Source organism: Corylus avellana, chromosome ca10 (genome assembly GCF_901000735.1).
Source record: "Corylus avellana chromosome ca10, CavTom2PMs-1.0".
NCBI lineage: Eukaryota > Viridiplantae > Streptophyta > Magnoliopsida > Fagales > Betulaceae > Corylus > Corylus avellana.
The window spans coordinates 15667654-15685359 of record NC_081550.1 but is presented as its reverse complement, the minus strand read 5'-3'; the positions used below and the strand labels follow the sequence as shown (position 1 = coordinate 15685359).

At 36.5% G+C, this 17706-nt stretch overlaps 1 protein-coding gene across 3 annotated transcripts; it reads left to right on the top strand.

Moving 5' to 3' along the window:
- Positions 1–2524: 2524 nt before the first annotated feature.
- On the top strand, positions 2525–17232 carry LOC132164690 (E3 SUMO-protein ligase SIZ1). 3 transcript variants are annotated; one of them, XM_059575238.1, is made up of 19 exons: positions 2525–2664; positions 2808–2945; positions 3977–4057; positions 4978–5020; positions 6008–6080; positions 6357–6522; positions 6688–6818; positions 9699–9767; positions 10690–10777; positions 10888–10963; positions 11080–11153; positions 11344–11451; positions 13116–13277; positions 14185–14289; positions 14379–14459; positions 14556–15753; positions 16164–16611; positions 16697–16755; positions 17045–17232. In XM_059575238.1, the coding sequence occupies exons 2-17, from the start codon at positions 2922–2924 to the stop codon at positions 16337–16339; spliced, it is 2655 nt and encodes an 884-aa protein (XP_059431221.1). In that variant the 5' UTR covers positions 2525–2664; positions 2808–2921; the 3' UTR covers positions 16340–16611; positions 16697–16755; positions 17045–17232. The 3 variants fall into 3 exon arrangements, with proteins under 3 accessions (XP_059431221.1, XP_059431222.1, XP_059431220.1); XM_059575239.1 differs by lacking the exon at positions 17045–17232 and having other exon boundaries at positions 16200–16611; positions 16697–16964; XM_059575237.1 differs by lacking the exon at positions 17045–17232 and having other exon boundaries at positions 16697–16964.
- Positions 17233–17706: the final 474 nt, after the last annotated feature.

Below are 17706 nucleotides of genomic sequence, written 5' to 3'. Positions count from 1 at the left end.
GAAACACTCAGAGAGATACCCAGGTAACTAAAGAGAGAGAGAGGGCATACGAGGGACCATCCAGCCAGTCCAAGAACGATAAGATACGCCAACAAGTTGGCCACCAAAAGAGGACCGATTAGGTCTCTACCACGCCTTCCAACGGCTGTTGTTATGCTCAAGCTCCACTTGTGTCGAACATACAGACGGACTAAGACTGACAGAAAGACACAGGGTGTATAGGTGGCTCCCCACCCCCAAAACGGCCATATGGGGGTGGCCGGCCGCCATCCCCAAAGTTTTTAATTTTTAATTAAAAAAAAAATCAAAAAAGTAATTATATGACACGTGGCACAATGTTATTGGTGTTGACGTGGCGTTCCGTTAAGTTTTGGACAGAATTTTAACGGAGGTACAATTTTCGTCTTTATGAAAACCACAAGTACCTCATGTAATAGAAATAAAAATTTATGAGGCAAAAAATAAAGAGTTCAAACCCTAAAGAGGTTTTTAATATTTAACCATTTCTTTAATAAAGAGATTATGATGGTTAATTGCTTGGTAATGTAGTTTGACTCTGCATTACTCGCTTTTCTAGTGATAATATGTGGGTGCCATTTAGATTAACCTATTTTTTATTTCATATTTACTCACTTTTCTAATCTTACGTTGTCATGTTATTTGTTTAAAAAATTAAATATGTGCTCGTACAAGAATATTTAGATATTAACTCTATATTATTATATATAATATTAAATTTTTAATATGAACAATGCTAGAATGCAATATATTTCTCACAATTTGCCCATATGAATCCTATGCGGCAATGAGCACACCCATTTAGATTAGTTTATTATTTATTTTTTAAAAAAATTAAAATGAAAATCAAAATAGAAAAAAACTAATAAAAAAATTTAAAAAATACAAGGCCACCCGACTTTTAGCATAAGGGTGGCCGAACCATTCTAAGGGCCATGGGGGTGATGAAGGCCGAACCACCCCCTATGCTAAAAGTGGGGTGGCCGGTCATCCCTTGTATTTTTTTAATTTTTTTATTAGGTTTTTACTATTTTGATTTTGATTTTAAATTTTTTTAAAATAAATAATAAACTAATCCAAATGGCCGTGTGCTCATTACCACATAGGATTCATATGAGCAAATTATGAGAAATATATTGCATTCTAGGATTTCCCTTTTAATATTAAGCATAGAGAGCTGCTGCTATATAGTCTTGGCAAAAATCATGGATTTGTTGCCCATCAATCAACACATGACACGTCATCAATACAAGAAAAAATGCAAAAAATTAAAGTGAAAACAAAACACCAAATCATATATGAGAGCAGCAAAAGGGGAGGAGTTGGGGTGGCCAGGGAGCAACCCCAGCCACGAGGTGGCGGCGCCAGTCACCCCCAGGCCACGGGGTGGCTGGCCGGCCACCCCAGGCCATATGGGGTGGCTACATGCTACCCTTATAGGGGCGGAAGAGGAAGTGGCGTTTCGGGCGGCGGTGTCAACAGAGGTGGGCGACAGGTCAATATGAGAGGAATAATATGGTGTTTTGTTCACATTTTGAGTTTGTATGCTAAGTTGAGATGTCAGCTTGTGAGTGGTGAGCCAAAAACCCTCCCTTTTTGCCTTGACCGAATTGAAGTTATTCCCTTAAGCATAGGATGGAGAATCAAGCAAGTGCCTTCCCAACTAATTTTTATATATTAAAAAAAGAAGTTGGGGGCATTTTGCTCTTGCTTCTTGTTACGTTGCTTTGGCATTCTCCCTCTTTCCCGGTCTCATTAGAACCACTCGCTATAGTGCCATGCTTTTTCCTTCTTTTTTTAACTTGATCCTCATGTGGACTTTTTAGGCCTCTGTGATCATGCCACGTCAATACCAACATGAACCTCTTTTTTTGTTTTCAATCAACTAGTGAAGTTTTCTTTCTAACCGGTCCATATAAATTTCTTCACCTTAATTTATAAAAATTTTATATGTCTTTTACATATGAGAATTATATATTTTTTTTAATTACAAGAACAAAAGTTAAAAAAATATTATTAAAAAAATATGTATTTTTTATATGTTATTTAAAAAATTATGTATTTCACATTAAAAACAAATGACACGTGTCATTTTTATAGGTTAAATGAAAACAATTTTTTCTACGAAATTTGGAAGGAAAACTCGGTCAGAGAAATATTAATTTGATTTGATTCCTGAGAAATACTCGTGACGTCATTCAATAGGTGTAGCATTTAGAGAAATCTGATTGGCCTGACCATTCGAGTCTCTGATATCCATCGGATTTCCATGCTGCATTTCCAGATTGCAGACGTGGCAATATCGCAGTGGCACAAAACCTTGTCACTCAGGAAAAAGATCCGCACTATAGACATTCCCACGTAGAAAGTAAGAGTATTAAATAAAAATATATAATTGCGCGCGTGTGACAGAATCTTACACGTGAGCGCACCGAAACCCAACCCGGACCTGTCCCCGTCAAAAAACCGGATTGGATAATCGTCGATAGGTCCGAACTTTGTTAATGGGGGAGGGGTTCTCTGGCTTTGGGTCTCGGTCAAAAAAGGAACGCAAACGCGGACAACAGGGACGAGAGGGAAAAGAGAGAGTCGGCGTGAGCTTCCAAACCCTATTCGTCACCATCAGCCTTCAATCCCTTCGAGCACGTAAGATTCCAATCGATTCCTCGTATTTTGGATTTAGATTTTCGGTTTCATCACCGAATTTGGAGCCTTTGTTTCTCGTTTTCTGTTTGGTAATTCCGTGGTTTAGTTCTGAAATTTGATTAATTTTTGTGCTCTTTGATTAGATCGATTGTTGTTTTCGGGAAACCATGCGCTGGTTTTGTTCCTTTGCTGGCTGATAATCCGTGGTTTTGGCTAAGGATTTGTACTGATTGGGGCTTAATTTTTTTGGTAACGAAATGGATTTGGTAGCTAGTTGCAAGGTATTTAGCCACTTTATGCATATTTCTGTTTAATTTTACACTCTATATAGTTGGAACTTTAAAAATATACTTTGTTTATTTTGTGTTAATTTGTAGTTATGATGTGCAATCATGCAGCTTATACGGATTGTCGTGTAATTATGTGGTGTGGTTTAATTTAGTATTAAGAATCTGGCCAATTGGTTAATGCGCGCGGTGTTGTTGTTATTGGTAGTGAAAGCAGCCTATGTAGAGCAGTTATGGCGTGTTCTAATTGCAGCACCAAAAATGATGTTGGGTGCTGTTGTAAAATCAAGTGGCTTCATTCCTGCTTGCTCATGACAACTTTCGTTAGTATTGTTAGTTTGTAGGAAGTCTGTGATGCTGGATACTAAAAGTGAGGAAATTCAAATACTGTAGAAATTTGAGTAAGTGAAAATTTTACTCATAGGTATGACCTTTAATCGAGCTTGTTATGCTTCTGTGGAATATAGCGGGTAGGATATGCTTGCGCCTTTGGTGTAAGTCTGAGCTGTGTTTTTAATCATCCATAGAAAGAGTAACATGTTGACTTCATATGCTTGTTTCAAGCAGAGCAAGTCTCAGGATATGGTGTTGAGTGAATAAAGTGATATACATGTTTTTTTTTTTGTTGTTTCTCTCTTTCTCACTGTCTTGCTGCGCTTGTAAATATGCAAATGCTAACTATGAACTTAGAACCCTTAATGAGAAATTTTAATTAGAGAATATCTATTTTCTTAATGCAAATTTATTTCTTTCAAGTCAAAGCAAATGCTTTCCGTGTTGGAAAGAAGAATATATGGTTATTGTGGTTAAGGAATTTATTATATTTCACTACGCTTAGCTTTAAACATACACAACCTCAAATTTGGAAAGGAAAGAACATGTGCTGTTTGGTTTTTCTGTTCAAAGTTTATTATTTCTTTTGGTCACTATTACCTGTAAACCTGGGATTGATTATTTTAAGATTGGTGGTAACTATTTTTCTGTTTGGAGTGTTTTCAATAACAACTTTCTGTTTACTCTTGTAGGATAAATTATCATATTTTCGAATAAAAGAGCTCAAAGATGTGCTTACTCAATTAGGTCTTTCAAAGCAGGGGAAGAAGCAGGTGAGATGCAGATTTATTGCTTTTGTTGCTACTGGCAACATGTTACTTGGTGCAATCATGGTTGTCTTGTGTGAAAAATGAAGCTGCCCCAGCGTTGGGCCTCATCTAACCTTGCTTGCACTCTCAGTGGCTTATACTTGTTATATGAAGTGCTTTTTTGAGGATTTCATTGTTCCTTTTGTTTTCTCCTTTCTTTTTGTTTATAAATTTTGTCATAATTTAGAAAGGTTTTGCTCCTATCTTCATTACTCTTTTATTTATTTATTTATTTATTTTATGTCGGGAAACCTCTCTAAGGCAAGGCCCTTTGGACTCACTCCTGCAGAGTTAACCCCGGTCCCGTGCACTGCACTTTCGGAAGTTTTCTTACACGGAACTGGTTAAGTCCCTGGCTTTTCACCAGGGGGTGTGGCCCTAAGAAATTGTTTGCACCCATGAGGTGTTGAACCTTGGACCTTGAAGGGAGCAATACCTCAAGACCAAGGCCTTCACCACTTGGGCCAACCCCTTGGGGTTGCTCCTATCTTCATTACTAGCTGTCTATGATTTTTAATAGCACTTTTTGCACCTATATTATGCATTTTTTTTAATTACTTGAAAAATAATGCTTGTGTTCAAAATGTCTGCCTCTTTTCTCTTTGCTTCCCATACTGTTTTTGCACAGTCAGTATGAGCTTGGATTGATTAATTTTGTCAGTACTGTAGAACTCTCTGCCAATTTGTATTCAATTTGGTATGAATTGGCTGGCTTTCTGCTGGGATGATATAATCGGCTAAAACTCGGCCCAAATTTGGCCTATTCATTGCTTATCGATTTACGAGCGCATGTATTATAGTGATTTCTTCAAAATTCATTTCTTCTAGATTTCTGAATTGGATGAAATAAAGAATTTGATTTGTCCATAATTTGTTGCATGTAGGATCTTTATGAGCGGATATTAGCCATTCTCTCTGATGAACAAGGTAAAAGTCTTCTTCCATTGTTTTCCTCATGAATTTGAAATTGTTTCCACTATACTCATTTGATGGTTATGTGCTTTCTTTCTCAAGTTTTTTATTAGTCTTTCTAATGTTACTGCAGATGTTGTGGAAAAATGTTACACAATAGCAATCGTAAAGCCCAGTGAAGGGAATGCATTTCTAAGATTGCATGTTCTCTTCCTACTTAGTTCCATCCCACACCCCGGCCTCCCTTTCTCCCTACCCTTTTTCTTTGGGGTAGGTTGTGGCATTCTAGTTGGCTCTTATTTGCCCTATGCTTCCATTTAGATTGTTTTCACCATCTTAGAAACTTGTAAGACATGATTCTGGTGTCATAGAATCTCAATATATTGAATTCAAATCTTATTTGCAAGATAGTGTAATTGAGGCATTGCAATTTTTCAGAAGATCCTAAGTGCTTACTTTTATTTTGTCAATTTTTTTGTTTTTTGACTAGAGAGGTTGTTATCTGTTCATTCTTTGAACAAACTTATTTATTGCCATTGCTGGCGTAGACGCAAGATGCGTTTTCATGACCCCCTTTTTCCGTTCCTTTCTGGATCTTAATGAGACTTAATGATCAGTTCTTTGTGCTCGTGCACCTAAATTTGCTTCTCACCTGTTTCTTGCTTCTTTGGTTCCAGTGTTATAAATTAGTTCTGATGTGCCATTTTTCTTTCTTGGTGGTGGGAGTTGAATGCCTGCGTGTTTCTATTTGTAATGTTTAGGAATACCTTTGAATATGTTGTATTGTGGGTTTTGGTTTTGAGGGCTTGTCGGGTGTGTGGTTTTGTGGGTGGTCTTGCTGTATCGATTGGGTTTCTTGCTCGTTTGGAGCCTAGTGTATACTGCTCGTATACTTAGGAGCGCCTTACCCTTTTTGTACTTGGGTTCCATAATTTCTAAATGTGAATTGATTTTGATAGCTTTGGTAAGAATTGTAAGTGTTAATGTTATTTTTTTTATCAGTTTCCAAAATGTGGCCGAAGAAGAATGCTGTTGGAAAGGAACAAGTGGCAAAACTAGTAGATGACACGTATAGGTTTGTGTTTTGTATATTATATCTTTCTTTCATGATTTGATTGGTGTATTACTGATGGTGTGCTCTTCATTTTGGTTTACCTTGTTTTTTAAGTTCTGTAAACTTTTATGGTGCGACATTCTCACAGTTTTCCTACTTATTTGATTTGTATTATTTATACGGTCAACTTTACTGTAGTTTGTGCTTCATAATGTCTTCTGTCTGCTCAAATGGCATGCTTTAACTGTTTTTTTCCACTTTCTAATCTTTGACATGCATGTATCTTTTGTTTCCCAGAAAAATGCAGGTCTCTGGGGCTCCTGATTTAGCATCAAAGGGACAGGGTGTCTCCGATAGTAGTAATGTGAAAGTCAAAGGGGAAGTTGACGAACAACATTTTCAATCAGATACAAAGGTTCGCTGTCTTTGTGGGAGTTCTTTGGAGTCGGAGTCAATGCTTCAGGTAAACTTATTAATTGATGCCTTTTCTTCTCTCTGGATGCTTGTTTAAGTTCTATGGATGTGCATTCTCATTCACAGTGATTTATTGGTCCCAATTCCTCCTAAGATCTTAAATTAATTGGCAATGCTTTTTGCTATCTCTCTTTTTTACTTTTCTAATTGGCAGTGTGAGGATCCAAGATGCCATGTGTGGCAACATATTGGTTGTGTTATACTTCCAGAGAAACCTATGGAAGGCAATCCCCCAGTTCCTGATTTGTTCTATTGTGAACTCTGTCGACTCAATCGTGCTGACCCGTATGTATCTCATGTTTTTTGCTGGGCATGGTTGGCATGTTACCTCATACCTATCAAGGGGGCTAAGTACTCATGTTTATTATTGTTTTTGGGAATTCATGTACTTATATATGTGCATGCTTGAGTTCATCTGTTCCTATAAATATTTATAATTTCTCATCTGTATTGGTTGTATACTTATGAGATGTAGTTTAAATTGTTTTGCATCACTTATATACAATAATGCTGTGATATATGTGTAGCTTATAGATTGAGTATAAAGGATCATCTCATTTGACTGTAGAACTTTTTATATGCTTCTCATTGTTCAATCAACTTGTCAAGTCATTTTTAAAATCAGAGTGTAGGGTGTTTTTTTTTTGGTTTGAACAAAAACAACTTTCTCGCGTGGTCATAAAAACTGGACGGGACATCAAACAATGGGGATTTTCCGATGCAATAACTCTCTTTGTATCTTGGTTGAAATAGGTTTATTACAAAGAGGTCACAAATCTTTGGAACAGATGTTACAATTACCTAGCGTTTAGTTCGCGGAATCTAACATGCCCCATCCACATTCCCAGGATGCATGGGAGTCGGGATATGAATGTGACTAAATGCACGATTGGGAATGATCAAGAATGTGACGGGATTTTCGGGAATATGAGATTCCAATGTTTGATTTACTCCTAAGCATCCTATAAGAAATGTTTATTCTTTCCAAAATATCTTTACGTTTCTCTCTTTAAGTGGATAAGGGTGTTTGATACAAAATTAAATAGAAGTTCAACAAAAAATGACGGAAGAAAAATTATATATAAATCGTGGTTTTTCTTTTATTTCTCAATATATAAACTGTTTATACTATTTGATTTATTTTCTTTATTTTTCATCTATAACCAAATAAAACCTGGCCATTTTCATTTTTTTTGTGAAATAAAATAGTTGCTCACTTTTGTATGCAGATTTATACATTCATTTCCCCTTTTTTTGGAATAAAATTGTTTCTCACTTTTGTGTACAAATTTTACAAATGGTCACAATCAAACCCAAAAAGTAGCATTAAAAACAAATAACCACAACAAAATTATTACTTAGTCTAACTTTTTTTGTATAACCATAACAATATCCAATAATGAAAAGAAAAAAAAGAAAACCAAAGGGTAGCATCAAAAAGTTTTTTGTTTTTTGGTAAGGATTGGGGATTGTGTTGTAGCCTGCTCACTAGAGGCAGTTTAATGCCTTATTAATAGAAATGTATGAGCAAGGGAATATTGGCATTTTTGTCATTTAAAAGAAAGAAAACATTTCCAAAGCCAAGGGAATTTAGGGATTCCCACCTCTCTAGAAGAGAGTCCACATTCCTAGCAAAAGACAGTTGGGAGGGAATCCACATTCTCTTGGGTATTTGGATTTCCTCTACTTAAGTGCAACCAAATGTGGTAATCATTTAGGATTTATATCATCCAAACACCCATTAATGCCTAATAATTAGGCTATCATAGTGGATACAGGGCTGAGAGTTGGTAATGTCGGTTTCGGTAGAAAAATTGTGTTTTCGCATTTCGCATTGACAATGTCAGTAAAGTCAAAAATTTCACCGACTTATTTCGCCAACTTTTTGTTCTGTCACCGAATGGTGGTCGGTAATATCGATTGGTAATGGTGGTCGGTAATGTCGGTAAGTGAAAAAATGGAAAATTGGTCGGCAAAGTCGGTTCGGTTAGAAAAACCTCTTCTGCCTACCGCACCAAAAAATTTGGAATAGAAATCATGCTGCCTTCCGTCCATCATCTAGGCGGTCACGGTCGGCTACGATCGAAACTCGGTTGAAAATCGGTCGGTTGGCGGCGAGTCAATGAATTTGCTCAGCCCTAAGTGGATATTGCCAAAAATATTGGTGTGCAATATATATATTGCAGAAGTTCTTTTTTGTCAGTTAGTTAAAGTTTATGTGATGGCTTTAAGGCTGTCATGCATGTAGAACAACCTGTTGGGCTTCAAAACTAGAGGCTGTAGAAAGGGCAAAATGACTGATGATTTAGTGGATGACATCACTCTTGGTGGCAAATTCTGATTCACAGTTCGCTGAAAATGATATGTGGAGGCTTAGTTCAAAGCTTTGTTGAAATGAAAAAAATGTTTGTATGATCTGTTGTCATTACCATTGTCTCCTTTTCTCTTGCCGCCTTTGCTTAAATAGTAAATTGAAGATGCATGGATGTGTGCTTCTCTCAACTCACGTTGGCTACATGCTCAAAATAGTAAAATTGTTTGATTTATACATGCCTTAGGCATGAAAATGATGTTTGATCTGATGTCTGTCATGTGTGTGATTCACTACAAGATATTAGGAAACAATGGTTGGGAGCAGGAAACTCAGTACTTACCATGTATTGACTTACAATTGGAACTTTTTTTACTATTTAACTTAAGATACTGTTAAGGTTGGTATGTGATATGGATGAAGGAGAGGTAGTGATATTCAAGATAATGATGTGGTTTGTTATTTATTGAATGGAACGGATAAGGTATTGGTTTTGGAATTGGTGATGTGGAAGCGGAACTGTTTGCAATACTAGGCTTGAGGCATTTGTTTAAGACGTCTGTTTTAGTTCTGACAATTTTCAATCTTGCTTGTACTTTGCTTGTCCTAAACTGCAGCATGATATATCATAGTGAATAGTATCTGCAGCCTTAGGACGTTTTTTGTCATTCTATAGTTTTTATCTGGTTTTAGTATTTGCTTTTTGTCAAAATTCATTTCATTAAATGCCCATCCCTCATTGTGCAATAAGTTGTTATGGTGCATAATCTATTTTTTTTTCTTCTCCTTATGGTATATATCTTGCATTTTATGAACTTCTTGGGACTATTTCTGATGTGTTTATTTGTGTACAGCTTTTATGTTACAATGGCAAGTCCTTTACATCCTGTGAAGTTGACTACTACAAATATCCCAGCTGATGGGTAAGTGGGTCAGGCTGTTTTTCCTCTACTTCTGAATATGAAACTCATCTTTTGTCCATCCTCTTGAAGCTATGTAGTTATTGGTGGTTTGTAAGTGGAGAAAGCTGGAAATAAACATTTGATTTAATTGTTGAAAAGAAAAAGGATTGCGTTGTGTACAGTTGTTTTGCTGGACTAAACATTTGGTTTAGTTTAGAAACTTTGTTCTGCTAAATATTTTTGGTTTTTGCGGAGGCACAATATTCGTTTTGGAATAATCATCAATCATTTAAGTTCTGCCTGTTAAATATTTATATTTATTAATGCCTGAATAATTTTACTAATTGAGCTGAGCGAACTATGAGGTCTAATATCAACTGTGGTCTGTTTTGGAATTTAAGAATTGATGATTTATATATGTTGCTAGATTTGTAAGACAAATGAAAGATGCGATTAATTCTGGCTTCATGACTTCCCACAGATGGTCAGGTCATAATATGGGCATGGTTTCTTGTCTTCCCAAGAGTTTAAAGCTATCTTTACTTGTTATCATCACTTCCTTGTTACCACTGTATATTTAGCTGCCAATAGGTTGATAAATGAATGGTATTTGTGGGACAAACAGTTGTAAGCAGTATGGTGTTTTCAATCTTTAAATTTTGTTTTGTGATGTGGGTCTTTGGAAGATCCTGTCTTTTCTTGTTGTATTTGCGCCACTTGGTAGTGTTATTTGGATAGGTTTGGGCGGACAAATTGGTTTTGGGTAATGAAGTGGATATGTACTCAACCAATTAACAAATTATTTCATAATCCATGCATACTCACTCTTACATAGAAAAGCACACTTTTCATACATATTCACGTATTAATCTAACTACAACTAGATTTTGAAAATATATATGGGGTTTGTACTTTTTTTCTTGATCCTCTGTAAATTGTCCAGGACAAATCCTGTGCAAAGTCTGGAGAAAACATTTCAACTCACGAGGGTGGATAAGGACTTATTGTCAAAACAAGAATATGATGTTCAGGTTGGTTAGTCTATAAAATTACTGTTTTATGTATAAAATGACGTATGATGAACCTACGACCTGTTCAGTTATAGATGTGTTGATTTGTGTATAACGACATTGTCATTTAGGCTTGGTGTATGCTTCTGAACGACAAGGTTCCATTTAGGATGCAGTGGCCTCAATATGCAGATCTTCAGGTCAATGGTATGGTGATTAAGGCAAAACTTCTGCACTGGTGCTTGACGACTGATCGTGGCTTTAGGTTGTGTTTAAAACCAGACTTTTGCTTATGTCTTGTATATTTTCTTAATCACTTACAGGTATGGCTGTTCGTCCTGTCAATAGACCTGGCTCACAGCTGCTTGGAGTTAATGGGCGTGATGATGGTCCAATTGTGAGTTTCTGCCTCTACTTAGACTTTTTCTTGTAGTTGTCTACATCTTAGTATTTTTTTTGGTGAGATTGCTGTGTGTAATCCTGTGTTTGTGCATCAGCTCTGCACATAGCTGAATTATCAGATTGCTATTTATTATCGTGGGTTTTTCCTTTTTCATTGTCTAATACCGGTTTACTCTTTTTGTCAGATCACACCATTCACAAAAGATGGAGTTAATAAGATTTACTTAACAGGATGTGATGCTCGCATTTTCTGTTTAGGTGTTCGAATTGTAAAGCGGCGAAGTGTTCAACAGGTAGCTTTGTTTTTTGCTTGAAGATGTTTGGACTTATAAAATTTTCCATAGTCTATAAAACTTTGAGTTTCTTTGGTCATGCCTTTTGGTAATGGAAAGTGAAATTACTATGCAGTCCTGTAAGATGCTGTTCTCATGGAATTTCGAAGGTGGATTTTGTTATTGGAATGATGTGCTATATAGAGTTCATGGTCATTTGTCTTGAAATGAGACTAAGATTTGCACTTTGATTTAGGAATTGCATGTATGATGCATTATTATTTTTTTTGGGAGGGGGGGGAGGGGGGGTTGTCTTGCATTTCTTTTTTGGTAAGTAATTCAATCTCATTAGAAAAACGCAGAGGGCCGCAACCATAATACATGGGAAGTATAGAAGAAAAACCCTGTTAAGGAGAAAAAGAACAGTCCAAAAAACCAGAAAAACTAGAAAAGGCAAACTATTATGCGCTGCTGTCCATGTGTAAAGAGAATTGAACATAATCTTTTTCAGCTCTACTACCGAAGTGTCTCGATCTTGAAAGCTCCTAGCATTCCGCTCTATCCAAATATACTACATTAAATTTGTAGTCGGGTCATTGCATTTTTATTTAATAATCAGATCAGTGAAATTTGGGTTTGCTAGCTTTCTTCCCTCTTACTTCACTAAAAATGGACTGATTTAATCTGGCATCTCAATTGTTGCAAGCATCTGATCATACCGGAACCAATTGATAAATCAAAGCAACAAAACTAGTTAAAATGAAAGCCAGAAAAATCATGATGTTTGTTTTCTGATTCTTGTTGCTAATACCTGTTTGCAGACAGTTATGCTTTTGGCATTTACTCCACTTTGAATGAGATAAAGCATATTCAGGCTGTAGCCTTAGATTGATAATTGTTTCTTATCTTGTATTCAAGGTTTGCTGGCGCTTTGGAACTAGTGCTGGCTCTATTTGATTGTGATAAGTTTTTCTATGTCCTCATTGGGTTCACATCGTCATGCTGGCTGTGTAACTCATATGGATGCATTTTTACAGTAGCCTTATCAAACACTTTCAAATGTGGCAATCATTCTGCCCGTGCTTGGAAGTATCTGCCATTGTATACTAATTAAGATATCTGGTTTTTTGTTTGTTTATTCTAAAAGAAGGTGTTGTTATTTATTGTCTTATTCATTCTCTTCCTGTGGCTTGTTTATGTGTAGGTGAAGACATATACATTGGTAATCATATAAGCATCATATAGTAATTCCATAGAATAAGGGATTGAGGATAAATTGTGTTGGACACCGAGTCCATGCCAACGCTGAATATGATAATTTTACATTTGTCCACACATCGTGGTATCTACTTTTGATAATTGCTTGAGGACAAGAGAGAATAACACATTTTAGTTTTGGGATATACTTTGGATGGTTTTATTTGTTTTAAAATTCTGACTTCATTATTTGCATCACAGAATATGTGACTGATGGGGGCACCCATAGTTTTGCATTAAATAATTTATTTATTTTTTTGAATTTGTTGTGTCTGGTGTGAATATTTTATCTGTAAGTTTCAAATTCTTTTGCTACATGCTTTGAGTCATTGCTAAAAAAAAAATTGAGTCAACCTTGTTACTGGGAATTTACTCATAAATTTCTTTGTTAGCATCTGAGTTTATGTTATTTTCCCTTTGTTGTCTAGATTCTTAACTTGATTCCCAAAGAGAGTGATGGTGAGCCTTTTGAAGAGGCTCTTGCTCGTGTTTGTCGATGTATCGGTGGTGGAACAGCTACAGATAATGCTGACAGTGACAGTGATTTGGAAGTTGTTGCAGATTTTTTTGGCGTCAATCTACGTTGTCCGGTAAGCCACATTTTAGAATTTGTGAAATGAGTACATTTTTTTTTTGAGGCATGTAGCTATGCATAAAAAATAAAATACATTAGATAAAGCAGTACAGTTTTTTTCTTCTTCGATTTTAACAATAGTGTCACATTTAGTATGCTACTAGTTCTAAAGTTGCACTTTGTCGTCTTCTGTTTTGTGATTAGCTTGACAATCAAAACATCAATTTTTTTTCTTACCACAATTAATGCGTGCAAAGTAGTTTGAAATGTTTCTGTAAAGTTTTCTGGAAGAAGCAGCCCAACTGGTTGGAGAAATTAATGGATTGTAATAATTATATTCATTCTTTTATCTTCAGAACTGTATAAGCTGATACCATGTGATTTTTTTTTTTTTTTTCATAACTACTAAAAAGGTTTAGTAGGATATCCTGTGGCAAAATGTAGAATGATTAAAAATAACTTCTAACTTATTTTTTCTGTATATACTGTTAATTATAACTTTTTGCTGCATGCTTAATACAATGGTAGTCGTACAAGAGAAGAAAAGTAGTAGTGCCACGTGGAATATGAGTTACTCCACTAGTCCCTTTCTCCGCCTTTTTGCCTTTAATTCCATGTGGTACAAAAAAACATGAAGTGGAATATGTTGGTTGTTGGCTGTAGTTATTGGGATCATATATCTGCTATGACCATTTGGTTTTGTAGCACATGAATATACTTGAAGATGTTCTGATTCAAAACACTAAATATAATAAGAATTATATCTATTGTGAATTGGGTTGGAGTGTTTTCTTTAGTAAAGTGAACCACAAATGAATGGCAGAGGCTTTCTTAAGTAATGCTGTCAATGCTTGATTCTAAGGTTTCAGCAAATTGTATTTGGATTTAATATGATTGTATTTACTTGTTCGTGTAATTTATAGATGAGTGGTTCAAGAATGAAGGTGTCTGGAAGATTCAAACCTTGTGCTCACATGGGTTGTTTTGATCTTGAGGTTTTTGTGGAAATAAATCAACGTTCTAGAAAGGCAAGCTTCAAGATGTAATGCTAAGTTTGTTCATTTTGTCCTTTTATAGTGACTTGCGTGTTTAATCGAGCTTTGGATTTTGGCTGCAGTGGCAATGCCCCATTTGTCTCAAGAACTATGCATTGGAGAATATCATTATTGACCCTTACTTCAATCGTATTACGACTATGGTAATACCTTTTCTGTGCTATTTGGACCTTGGGTTGTCATAGAAGTGTTGAAGAGATGCATTAACAAACATGGTTTATTTTATTATTGTGGTGCAGTTAAGGCATTGTGGAGAAGATGTAACAGAGATTGAGGTGAAGCCTGATGGATCTTGGCGTGTAAAGACTAAAAATGAAAGTGAACGGAGGGATCTGGGGGATCTTGCATATTGGCATTTTCCTGATAGTACTATTTGTGTCCCCGATACAGAAGTTAAACCAAAAGTGGAAGTGTTAAAGGAGATCAAACAGGAAGGTTTTTCAGAAGGTCATACTGGTTTGAAACTCGGAATAAGGAAGAATCGTAATGGCTTCTGGGAAGTCAGTAGACCTGAAGATCTTAACACCTCTTCTGATAATAGATTACAAGAGAAGTTCGGAAACCATGAACAGAAAGTTATCCCAATGAGCAGCAGTGCCACCGGAAGTGGTAGGGATGGTGAAGATCAAAGTGTAAATCAGGATGGAGGTGGAAATTTTGACTTTTCTACCACCAATGGGATTGAGATGGATTCTATATCTCTGAATGTTGATTCAGCATATGGATTTGGTGGACGAAATTCCTCTGCTCCAGCAGGAAATGCTGAAGTTATTGTTCTTAGTGACTCGGAAGGAGAGGATGACATGGTAATATCGTCTGGAACTGTCGGGGTAACCTTTTCTGTTCCCCCTCATGGCATCGCTGAAACATATCCAGAAGACCCCACTCTTGGAAATGGTGGGACTTCATGCTTGGGTCTTTTTAATGACAATGAGGATGAATTTGGGATCCCCCTCTGGCCTCCACCTCCTGGAACTCAAGCAGGACCAGGTTTTCAACTGTTCAGCTCTGAGGCAGATGTGCCCGATGGCCTAGTTGATTTGCAGCATGGTTCTATGAATTGTTCCACCTCAATGAATGGCTATCCATTGGCTCCAGAGAATACCATGGGGTCTGCTACCTTAGTCCCAGATCCTTCTGTTGGTCGCCCTGATGCCGATTTTCTTGATGGTTTGGTTGATAATCCCTTGGCATTTGCTGGGGACGATCCCTCGCTTCAAATATTTCTTCCCACAAGGCCTTCAGATGCATCAGTACAGAATGATATGAGAGATCAGGCTGATGTGTCAAATGGTGTTCGTACTGAGGATTGGATCTCTCTTAGGCTTGGGGGTTGTGCCAGTGGCAATAATGGTGAGACGACGCCTCCAAATGGATTGAATTCAAGACAGCAAATACCATCCAGAGATGATGGCTTGAATTCTTTGGCTGACACTGGTTTGTTCCCACTTGACTTTGAATTGCTATAGCTTTTGTTCTAATTTATGAGATCCCGTCCTGATAGGCAGTTTGGAGTATGCTTCATGCTTGATCCTTCACGCAAGCGTGCATGGTTTCTTGTTGTGTATCTAACTGGTGTCTCTGGTCGAATGATTATTCCAGTAGTTTTGGAAATTTTTCTCAGGATTTGAAGCCAGGTTCTGAAATCTGGATACAACATGGGTGTTTATTTATTTATTTATTATTATTATTGTTATTATTTTGTTTGCGTGAGTGTGGTGCCATCGGCCCATCGTTTAGCCTTGACATCCCAGGAAACTCCTGCTGTGAAGCTTAAATGCGCTGCATCAGCGTGTGAATGCACTGTGTCGGGACTTCAATTTTCCAATTTATTTTTTCTTTTTCAGATTTGCTGGCTGATGGTTCTGTTCTCCGTAATGCAGCTTCTTTGCTTCTTGGTATGAACGACGATAGATCTGACAAATCAAGTAGACAAAGATCAGATAGCCCTTTCTCTTTTCCTCGCCAGAAACGTTCTGTGAGGCCGCGATTGTATCTTTCTATCGAGTCAGACTCAGAATAGGGAAACAGGACCTATATTTTGTCCATCTTTGAACTTTTTTTTTTTTTTTTTTCTGGTGATAGAAAACATATGATTTTGTCGCTTAAGCCCATGTTCCAGTATTAGTAGCCAAAGAAAGCCGACAAACATTTGTTAGAGCATGGAGTTGAAGTTTTAGATGTGGTGCAAGGCATCCACAGTGGAACAAACAACACAAAGAAAACTGTTATATTGCCTTGTGAAAAAAAAAACTGTGCTGGCACCTGCAGAACTTTTTCTTTCTTTAACAATTGGTAAGTTGCCGTCTTGTATATCATGCCCATTTATCTGTCTCTGTTTGTACATAAACTGCGATTCTAATGGATGTTGCTTTATCAGGTTTACTTCATGCTTCTCTGTTCAATTCTCTCCATGGAGACTCTGCAGGTCCAGTGCTGGTAATTTGTACAGCCGATAGTCTTTTTATTTTGGATAGTTGGAATTAGATCCAATCGGTTCAAAACCTTTGGATGTAGAAAGGGTATCTCCTCCCTTAGAAACACACATATCTGCCTTTTTGTCTCCTGTTTTATATTGAGAGCAAATAGCCTGTAAATGTTCATTTGGTTTCACTTATTTATAGAGAAATTAATAATTTTGAAATTCATCTTTTTACTTGCTATTTCCAACTTTTGTTGTCTTTTACAAGTAGGTTTAGTTTGCTTGATTACAACTCCGTTTTGACAGGCAGAGCACTTGGTGGGGTTACCGGGGCATCCTCTATATCAAGAATTCAAAATTTACAAAATATGTAAGAAAAACGAAAAAGACTGGTCCTGAAATAAGTGGAAATGGTGCATGATGGGTGAGACGTAACAAGCTACATAAACATTTTGGAGGATATTTTATTGTAATCAATTTATTTATTTTTTTTATTGAAAAATAACTATGGAAGATACTTAAAAATAGTTAAATGCAAATCTAAAAGTGGCAAACACAACACGACAACAATAAAACCATACTCAAATCTCACCAAAAACAAAAACAAAAATAATAATTCCCACACTTAATAACACAACCAACACATTTAAACCATGCATTCAAAACTCGTGAAAAAATACCACGCTCCATCAAACTTCACAACAAAACATCATCAAAACTCAATCCAACAAAGTCTCAACACTTTCAACACAAAATGGCTTAAGCTTTAACGCATAGTAACCAAGACAAATTTAAAGAAAACTTACCCCTTTCCTATAAGAAATTTCCCCTCATTTAGGCATTTTTTAGGCTTGTCTTGCATGACTTAAAAAGAGTTCAATTGAACCAAATGTCCCAGGTTACATTAAATGCATCGAATCTCACATTCTCGCACGCTTATTCCTCTGTTTGATTGATCAGAGTACGTC